At 34.5% G+C, this 10,838-nt stretch overlaps 1 protein-coding gene across 2 annotated transcripts; it reads left to right on the forward strand.

Moving 5' to 3' along the window:
- Positions 1-5,521: 5,521 nt before the first annotated feature.
- Positions 5,522-10,351, forward strand: LOC104099425 (galactan beta-1,4-galactosyltransferase GALS3). 2 transcript variants are annotated; one of them, XM_009606408.4, is made up of 3 exons: positions 5,598-7,016; positions 8,878-9,227; positions 9,993-10,351. In XM_009606408.4, the coding sequence occupies exons 1-2, from the start codon at positions 5,866-5,868 to the stop codon at positions 9,221-9,223; spliced, it is 1,497 nt and encodes a 498-aa protein (XP_009604703.1). In that variant the 5' UTR covers positions 5,598-5,865; the 3' UTR covers positions 9,224-9,227; positions 9,993-10,351. The 2 variants fall into 2 exon arrangements, with proteins under 2 accessions (XP_033512825.1, XP_009604703.1); XM_033656934.2 differs by lacking the exon at positions 9,993-10,351 and having other exon boundaries at positions 5,522-7,016; positions 8,878-9,437.
- The last annotated feature ends 487 nt before the right edge of the window (positions 10,352-10,838 follow it).

The following is a 10,838-nucleotide window of genomic DNA, read 5'->3' on the forward strand; positions in this document are numbered from 1 at the left end:
TTGGAATCTCCCTTTCTACTGGCTCTTCTTCCAGAGGGTAATCTTCATGAGTTTCCTCCTCTGCTTCTTGTGTAGGAAAAATAAATTTTCCCTCAAACTCCACCTGCTTTGATGCACCACCAGTTTGTTTGACATCTTCAACTGTCATCTTATTTGTTATGGTAGATTCATCAAAGGTAACATCTCTGCTGAATATAATATTCCTTGTCTCTGGACACCATAAGCGGTATCCTTTGACTCCAGAAGTAATCCCCATAAATATAGCCTTCTTTGCTCTCAGATCCAATTTTGACTCTTTCACATGATAGTATGCAATTGAGCCAAACACGTGCAAAGAATCATAATCTACAGCAGGTTTTCCATACCATTTTTCAAATGGTGTCTTGCCATCAATAGCAGCAGATGGTAGACGATTAATGAGGTGGCATGCATATGTAATTGCCTCAGCCCAAAATTCTTTGCCCAAGCCAGCATTGGACAACATACACCGTACCTTCTCCAGTAAAGTCCGGTTCATACGTTCTGCCACTCCATTCTGTTGTGGTGTATTTCTGACAGTGAAGTGTCGGACGATGCCATCATTTTCACAGACCTTATTGAAATGATCATTTTTGTATTCACCTCCATTGTCTGTGCGAATACACTTGATCCTCCTGCCTGTTTGATTCTCCACCATCGTTTTCCATTTGAGAAAAATTCCCAACACTTCATCTTTCCTCTTCATTGTATACACCCACACTCTTCGGGAAAAATCATCAACAAAGGTTACAAAATAGTGCTTCCCACCCAATGAAGGTGTTTTGGAAGCACCCCAAACATCAGAGTGTACATAATCCAAAATGCCTTTAGTATTATGGATCGCTATACCAAATTTAACCCTTGTCTGTTTCCCTTTGACACAATGCTCGCAAAACTCCAAGTTGCAAGTCTTTACGCCTTTTAACAATCCTTGATTAGATAAAGCTTTCAAGGATTTTCCTCCAGCATGTCCCAAGCGCATGTGCCATAGCCTGGTTGCTTCTGCCTCTTTGTCATCACTGGATGTCACTGTTGCTGTCCCAATAACTGTGCTACCACGATAGCAGTACATGTTATTGTTCTTCCGATTGGCCTTCATTACCACTAGTGCACCGGAGCATATTCTCATCACTCCATTTTCTGCAATGATTTTGAACCCTTTTGATTCTAGGGCTCCCACAGAGATGAGATTCTTCTTCAAACCCGGTACATATCGAACATCTGTTAATGTTCTGATCATTCCATCATGGCTCCTTAATCTTATTGAACCAATGCCATATGAGGTAAGAGGGCTGTTATCCGCTGTGTGGATGACTCCATATTCTCCTTCTTGAAAATTCACGAACCAGTCCTTGTTGGGACACATATGGTAGCTACAAGCCGAGTCCATCAACCATATGTCTGATGATGTTGATAACTCTGTTGTAACTAATGAGAAGTCTGAATCATCACAATCAGCTACATTTGAATCCATAATGGCCTTTCCATTGTTATGTCTGGCCTTATTCTTCAACTTCGGACAGTCTTTCTTCCAGTGCCCCTTTTCTCGACAAAAGGCACATTCATCTTTGCTGGGTCTAGATCTCGACTTGGATCTTCCCTTCTTAGTCCTCGTTTGATTTTGAGGACGACCCCTCACAATTAGTGCTTCTTCTTCTCCGCCCTTCTGTTTTTCTCCCTTTCTTTGTTCATAGCTGTACAAAGCTGAACAAACTTCTCTGAGAGAAATTTCGTCATTTCCATGGAGTAGAGTAGTTTCAAGGTGCTCGTACTCATTAGGAAGTGACCCCAATAACATCAAGGCCAAGTCACCATCATCAAAAGTTGCATCCATATTTTGCAAATCTGTGACCAACTTATTGAAACTGGTGATATGTTCATTCATTGTGGTACCAGGAACATAGGTAAAGCGAAACAGTCTCTTCTTCATGTACAATTTATTTTGACTGTTTTTCTTCAAAAATTTATCCTCCAGTGCTTTCCATAATTTACTTGCAGAAGTTTCCTTTGTGTATGGATATTTCTGCTCTCTAGCAAGGTAGGATCGAATGGTACCGCAAGCAACACGATTGATAATTTTCCAATCTTCTTCTCCAATAACATCTGGCTTCTTTTCTTCAATGGCAAGATCTAGCCCTTGTTGAAAAAGAACATCTAGAACCTCGCCTTGCCACATCCCAAAATGTCCTGACCCGTCAAAAATTTCTACCGCAAATTTCGCATTTGACACAATTCTTGTCATAAGCGAAGATGCCAACGATGACGTATTATTGACACTTGATGTAGATTCTTCTTGTTTACTGTCTCCCATTTTGACACAAATATTATTTAGTAGCTGACGACACAAATCAAGATTATTTCCTTTCTGGTGTGGAAGATCAGACTAAGCTGCAACCACAGAGCATACTCAGATAGAACCTTGACTCAGTTACCAAGATAGATCTTTTCTGATGTGGAAGATCAGACTATGCTGCAACCACAGAGCATACTTAGACAGTACCTTGGCTCTGATACCAATTGTTACCAATTGTTGCGGAAGCCAAATGTATATAGTGTGAATGAGTCACAACTACTATACCAAAAATTATGACAACCACTAAATAATAAACAAGACAATAAGACAACAATAAAAGAACACCAGAATTTACGAGGTTCGGCCAATTTTGCCTACTTCCTCGGACACAATCAATATTTTATTCCACTCCAAAATTACAAGTGAAATAATACTAAAGAGAGAAGATACAAATGCCTTAAGAAGATAAAAGGCAAATGAGAGGTGTATTTAAATCCTAAACATTAGGCCTCCTTTTATAGGGTGAAATTCTCATTCAAAATTGTCATCCACCGATGTGGTACTTTTGCCAATTTCAACAGTAAAAGCTTTGTGGGGCTATATTATTTGTGTGGTTATGAAAACTTCTCATTAAGGATAAAATGAGTAAAATGAGGATTTTAAAGTTGAATTATTTCTAAATTTAGAAATGTGTCATTTATTTTGGAACAGAAAGAAAAGTAGATCATCTACTTTGAAATGAAGGTAGTATATTTTTTAAGATGTCACGCTCCTTCAAAAATATTTAACTTGAATTATAATGAAGTTTGTTTAAACTTTATTAAAAATATCTTACTTAATTAATGCTACTCAACTAATTGAAATAATAGAGAGAACTTTGGGAATAAAGTTGAGTAAATAATATTTTCTAAAATGTCAGATATTTCAAAACAAAATATAATTTAACAAAAAGATTAAATATTTGATACTAAAAGAGTAAATTGCTATAAGAAATACACCAGTTGATTTTGCAATTTATATTAATGCTATACTTTTAGACGAGGAAGTATAAGCTATACTAAGGGTTAGTTTGGTTGGTCGGAAGGGATACTAATTCCGAAAAAAATATAACTATTTTATTCCACATTTGATTATGAATATTAATTGGTCACGAAAATTATTTCATATTAAAATGTCGGAATTAGCTCTCTCATATAGAATGTGCGATACCTAATCCCAAGTGATAACCAACCCACGAGATATCCTTGTGTATCCCATTCTATCAACCAAACAACCCCTAAGAGATGTAATAGAACGTACTGAATTCTTAACCCTTAAATTCTAATTCAGAAAATGATAGCATTTCTATCTCATTGAATCCTACGGATGCGAATCAAGATTAAATCAGTTAATAGGTACCGAATAACAGATGTTCATAAATAAAAAGAGAATACTACTTTAAACTATGAATTTAGATAAAATAAAATAAAAATATATACAGAGAACCACATAGCAGCGCGAGATAGAGTTGGATTCCCGAGCACTGGCTGCTCCATTCCCCAGTAAAAGCAATGCCTTTTTCTTACTTCAATCAAGCTTTTTATTTATTTAATTAATTAATTAATTAATCATATTATATTTCCTAAAGTTACGGGGAATGACACACATCACGCCCTCGGTCTTAAATCTCAATCGACCACTCTTTGTCCTTTTGCATTATTACTGGTTAGATAAACTTTTTTTGTATTATAAATTTTTACATATTTTATAGGAAGAACTTTTAATTTTTCAATTTTTAAATCAGTTCCCTAATAATATATTCACGAATGCTTTCGAATTTCTTTATTTGTTACTTGAATGTAATCCTTTTTAGTACAAAAATGATCGTTTAAAGTTTTATTAACGTAAAGAAAGCATTTACAATGAAAACAATAAAATTTGGCACTAAGTATAACTTTCTATTTACTATTATGAATAGTTTATAGTAATAGTTGTTTACTTGCCAAGTATGTTTAAGGTCTCAAGATATTTATTAAAAGTTATTTATCAATATTAAATATATGAGTTATTATCTTCAAACTTTTTAAATATTTTGTTGGAGTAAAAGTTTATGTTTTTAAAGTTCCTATAATGATACTTACTTTGAACTAGACTAATTTTACCTCACGTTTGGCCTGTCTTCATTTTTTAAAAAAAATATTTGAAAACATTGTTTGTTTATAAAATACGATCATGTTTTGGGAAAAAAAATTCAAAACTTTTCAAGTTCCCAAAAATTGGTTTAGGGCAATTTTTGTATGAAATTTTTTCTTCCACTCACAAAACTTCAACTTTTCTTCAAATAAAATGCATGTCTAAACACAACTTCAACTTTCAAAAATTATTTTTTAACACAACTTCAAAAACTCTTTTTTCAAGTTTCAAACAAATCTATGTCCAAACGCTAGCTTAATTTAGTTAAGATGATATTTAGGACCCGTTTTTCCATATAATTTCCTTTTCAAAACTCATCTTTAAAATATTATTTGATTATACATTTAACTGAATTTTTGAAGATGAATTTCAAATTTGAAAAAGTAGGTTTTACTTCATTTTCAAGTGAAATGCATGTTCAAATAATTTTTAAATACTTTTTTCAACTTAATTTTAAAAAATTTTACATTTCATATTTTTTTATGTCCAAACGCCTACCTATTTTGGACCGGAAGAGTAAGATAAATTATATTGCATTTTTTTTTTTTGGTGTGAAATTGTTAATACAACCGACTTGATTACTCACACAACTTTATTGGTTATTGGTAATTATTTACTGTGTATACTTGCCTTAGTTAGAGAGTACTCCCTTCGTCTTATATTATGTGTCGTGTTTCTCTTTTATACGCCCCTTAAGAAATATTAATTAAGAAATAGATTAGACTATTCTATCCTTATTTATATATTAAGATATAATCTCTGTTCATTGAATATTTATTCTATTTATATGTTATCTCCATCTTCGAAACAATTATTATTAAGGGTAAAAAAGGAAAAAAAATTAATTGTCTTGAACTTTTAAAATGACAAATAATTTGAGACAACTATTTTTAGTAACTATGACTATTAATATGAGACGGAGAAAGTAATAGATATGATTATCTAAATAATTTCTAACATGAAAATTATATAATAACTTAAAACCAGAATCTGTCCATACCATCATTTAAGCCACAATAATGAGAAAATAAAAAAAGAGAGGAAAACATTTACCATTAAATCAGTTCCCTTTTCCTAATATATTGCAACAATCCACCCAATTTTCCATATTATAAACACTCACCAGTCCCCTAAACTCTTCAGATTCCAAATGCAGATTGATTAGAGACAGAGAGGTTTGTGAAAGCAGAAAGAAGAAAAAGGAGATAAAAACAGACAGAAAAAATAGGAGAAAATTTTGTTTGTTATTTCTCTGCCATTTCTGTTTCTCTGTACCTTCTCTGCTCTTTCTGTTATCTCCCATCCCCTATCTCTTTCATCACTTCCAAATCTTCTTTATACCAAATATACTGAACAAAGTTAGTACTAGTACTAAATTTACAATGACAAAGGAAAAAGAGAGAAAAATGTTTGTTGGAGTTGTTTGGAATTGTGCAGCTGAACTCAAACTTCTCCTTACTGCTATTCTTTTCCTCTGTTCACTTGTCACCATTCTTCAATTCATGCCCTCTCGTTTTTCTTTCACTCCTTCAAATTTTAGCACTTGTCTTTCTACTCCTATATCCCCTTCTACCTCTTTTATTGATTCTATCTCCGCCATAAACGCCACCTCTATTCCGCCGCCGCCGCCGTTAACGAAAAACGACGAGATTCTCGAAAATGGAGTTATTAAGCGCGCTTTCAATCCATCCGGTTCAGCTGCTTACAATTTTATACTTATGTCTGCTTACAGAGGTGGACTTAACACTTTCGCCGTTATGGGTTTAGCTTCAAAACCTCTCCATGTGTACGGAAAACCCAGTTATCAGTGTGAATGGATCCCGAACGACGACAAGCTAAAATCCATTACTGTAAATGGTAGCAAAATCCTACCCGATTGGGGATACGGTAGAGTTTATACTGTTTTAGTTATCAATTGCACTTTCCCGATCCCAGTTGGTACTGAAAATGGAGGAAAACTCGTAATTCATGCCGCTACTAACGGCGGAGGCGACGCTAAATTCAACACCGTCGACACTTTTGTAGGGTTAACTGAAACAGAACAGGATTTCATTAATTTCACTGCAGAATTCAATAAACCGCCAAAGTATGATTTCTTCTACTGTGGATCATCTTTATATGGGAATTTAAGTCCACAAAGAGTAAGAGAATGGTTAGCTTTTCACGTTAGATTATTCGGAGAGAAATCTCATTTCGTAATTCATGATGCTGGAGGTATACACGAAGGAGTAATGGCGGTTTTAAAGCCATGGATGGAGAAAGGATTTGTTACATTACAAGACATTCGGGACCAAGAAAGATTTGATGGATATTATCATAATCAGTTTTTGATTGTGAATGATTGTTTACATAGGTATAGATTTCAAGCTAAATGGATGTTCTTTTTTGATGTGGATGAGTTCATTTTTGTGCCTAAGAAGAGTACTATTAAAACTGTGGTGGATTCGTTGTCGGATTTTACACAATTCACCATTGAGCAGATGCCTATGTCCAACAAGCTCTGTCTTGAAGAGGACCGCGGTAAATCTTACAGGTATGTCAATTTTACAGCAAAGTACATGTATTATAACATAACATAAAAATCGGTTCTCACTTTATTAATTAATTATACGTTAATCTCTTGATAAATATAGTGGAGTGGTATCATAAAAATGGTAAGGAACCTGCCACTATGATTTTTTCTCTACAGTGTAATTTACTTAAATCCATTTCTTATTTTGCAGATGTTTAATCTTGTTGTAGTATGTAGTAGAAGTAGAATTTATTTAGTAAAGGTGGTCAAACTTTTTTCAAAAGTTGACAGCTAATATTCACAATGTTGACATTTAATTGACGCGTGTTTGGAATAGTAAGTGGAACAGAAGAATATGGGCATCTGAAATAATAGCAATTGGCAATAATGGAATCTTTTCTTTTTTTGGGGGTTACTTAAATAATATCAGTGTAGTATAAGTTGTTTTTCTTAGTGTCTGCTTATGATGTTGAGTTGAGATTGACGTTTGAAAGAAGTGAAGTTGAAGCTGAATTTACTGTGTCGGTGTGGCTTTCATGCGACTTTTATTTGCCTATAATGCAAGCTCTAAAGCTGAAACTCACAGTAAGTGTTACATTCATTTGTTGTCGAGTTGTTTTCAAACTCTGTAATTCCATGATTAATGGTTAGAATTCTACAAGGACATGATTAGTGAATGGTTTAAGATTTAGGTGATATTTTAAATTTGCTGGTTGAGAAATAGTACAATTTGGTCTTCTTTTTTTTTTAAATCCCTCCCAAATTAAGAGGATCTATAGTGTTTTCAATCTTTCCCTTCAGCGTGACTCGAACCCAGGACCTAACGGACGTGGCTAGAGGTGCTTGTACAATTTGGTCTGGTTTAGTGGTAAGATCGCAACACATGATGTGACACATGTTACAAGTTTGAATCCCGCCACTAACAAAAGTTCGATATATAAGTGAAGAAGGGCAGAGAGGCGAGTCCATTATTCACATAATTTTGAACCATGTGCCCATTGGGCCTTCGGGGATTCTCAGTTATTAAAAAGGCAGCCTGGTGCATAAATCATCCCGCATTCACTCATGATATGGGGAAGGGTCGCACCCTAAGGGGTGTGATGTCAACAACCTACCCTAATGCAAGCATTAGTGAGTGGTTGCATCCACGGCTTGAACCCGTGACCTAACTTTATCGTTGCTCCAAAACTTACCCTCGGGGATTCTCATTTATTTTTTTAAAAAAATAGTACAATTTGGGTGGTTCTGAATTTGTACCTCCTTAAAGGAACGTGGTGGTTGATAACGAAATGATTTGATGTAGATTGACCACAAGTAGGTTTTGAACATTATACTGTTGAAATTTTCTGTTGGTTGAATAATTGAGATGCTTAATGAGTTGCAAAAAATAGGTAACAAGCAGGGAAATGTCTTATGCTACTAGGGTTTTTAATGACATTGTATTATTGTGTTAGAATATTCTACTCTATACTTCTTATAGGGTCCATTTCATAATCCAATGTGTGGTTAAATACTACAGAGTATCATTGATTTGAGTTGAATTGTCTTATGGAGTGTCATTGCCTAGCTAAAGTAAAGTGTATTTATTTGTAGTGAACTAACTTTGGGGTTCATTTGCTAGTGATTTGGAGGTAACCCTTGTTGGTATGCATTGATTGGTTGTATTATTTAAACTTAAATTATAGATAATAATGTTCAAATTCATAAATGGTAAACTAAATTGTAAATGGAAGGTTGGAAAAGGACAGGGGTCTTGTGTTTTGTCGGATTAGTTGGATGCTTTTGTATTTGTATCTTGAAAAATAACTCTCATTCAACTACTGGATTACAGACAGTTAACATAAAACTGGTCAATTACTGATTGTGTGTGATACGACTGCAGAAAATGGGGGTTTGAGAAGCTAGTATACAAGGATATCAAGAGAGGAATAAGGAGGGATAGAAAATACGCGGTGCAACCGCGCAATGTGATAGCCACGGGCGTGCATATGTCACAGAACATAGTTGGCAAGACAACCCACAAAACAGAAGGGCTCATCAAGTATTTCCACTATCACGGGACCATTGCAGAACGCCGCGAGCCATGTCGGCAGCTGGTCAACGCCACGGCGATCACCGTTGACCGAACCCCGTATGCTGTGGACACTACAATGAGGGATATTGCTGGGATTGTTAAGAGATTTGAACTTAAGATGATTGGCCCTGTTCTACAAAGAACAAGACAATAATGAGGTCATTTCTTTTTCTTTTTTTGCTGTAGATCATTTCTTCTTTGAGGTTCATTTCTGTATGATAAATTTTAATGTTATTTTGAGGTAGAATTGGTATAGAAACAACAGAGACAGGTGGTATATGTTTTGATATAAATATTATAGGATTACTTGGTGTTTTGTATTCTTTTGTCTATTAAATTATTATAGTACTAATAAGCTTTTCCATTCATTGTATGGTTCCTTTTGTTTTTAATAATTGGCTGGATTTAGGCCATGTTATCGGTGTCGGTTGGACCACACCCCCACCCCACAACACAAAACTAGTATAGAGTAGAAAGAGAAGTGGTTAGTCTTGGTCCACATACAGAAGTTATGATTGGTATTTGTGCTTTTGCCAAAGGGGCCTCAAGCTAACTTTGTTTTCATTCTCTTAGGATTCTTGAAGTTCATGATTCGTTTGGTGCTTGTTTTTTTTTTTTTAAATAGTCACAAAGCTGGCAAACAACTATATTTATCGAAAATAATTTCTCTGTTCTCCTTGAATAAGAGTAAGACTATATATATCTTATCATTTTCAAACTTCACTTGTGAAAATTCACTGAGTTGTTAGATAGAGCTAGGAAAATTGATCGATAATATGTTTGTTTTTTTTAATTCTTTTTCACTTAAATATCAGATATTCTGTTTGCGATAGAGGTTAAACTTGTGACATACACATTTAACTCATATATCACATATTGCTTTTACTACTGAGCTAAAATAATTCCTCTAATGCTTGTTTAAGGGAAAGGATACTTAACTTCCATGGCATATGACAGCAAATTGGTTGTTTTATCAAAGTAGCGGTTCAACTTTGCCGTTTGGACAAGTCAAACAAAGAATGTGGATGACAGAAGGATCTTTATTAAGGTGTTTCTTTCATTTAACTATAGACCTAAAATGGATAAAGGGAAAAGGGGAGGATAGAGAAGAAAATAGGTTCATTCTGCTAAAAGTGGAGTATTTTCTTGGCTTAGTAGGGAAGGGTGTATTTTCCCAATCAAAGCTTGAGCAATTGTTAAATCTTTTTCTGCCACCTTTGCTTAAATTTGCATGTGGCTCTTAATAATGAATACTTTATCAAAGAGAAGCTATTTTTGGAAAGGTGTTGATGTGTACTTAAAAATTGTGGTGTGTTTGTGAAGTTTTCGTGTTATGTCAGCATCTTGCCATTTGTCTTGTTTCCGGCATTGTGTGTGAAAATAGAATGTGTGAATGAGAGGTAGATCCAGTTATGAGAACCCATACATGATGAGGTGTGAAAAACATATATACAGTTAGGCTTTGATTTAGTATGTAGACATAAATTTGTTGGAAAATTAATTTACCTATTTCATTCTTTGTTGATAGCGACTCTATCTTCGTAAGGTAAGACAGATGTAAAGTCTGCATATACATTAATCTCTCAAGACTTCATATGTGAGATTTCACTAGGTTTGTTGTTAATAAATTTTTTCTTGGGTCGAGGATCTAATTAGGGATTTCGTAAGAAATGTTTAAAATATATATCTAAATAATTTTTTTTTATCTGTGTATATAGTGTAAGTTTTTACGAAGGTTTAAACGATCACCCCTTCGCTGATTGCCTCTG

This window comes from Nicotiana tomentosiformis, chromosome 8, assembly GCF_000390325.3.
Source record: "Nicotiana tomentosiformis chromosome 8, ASM39032v3, whole genome shotgun sequence".
Classification (NCBI taxonomy): domain Eukaryota; kingdom Viridiplantae; phylum Streptophyta; class Magnoliopsida; order Solanales; family Solanaceae; genus Nicotiana; species Nicotiana tomentosiformis.

Bases quoted from the DNA above. Each gene is read 5' to 3' on its own strand.
- LOC104099425 (XM_033656934.2), top strand. From the start codon at position 5,866: ATGACAAAGGAAAAAGAGAGAAAAATGTTTGTTGGAGTTGTTTGGAAT. The intron at 7,017-8,877 runs GTATGTCAATTT...ATACGACTGCAG, and splicing joins GACCGCGGTAAATCTTACAG to AAAATGGGGGTTTGAGAAGC.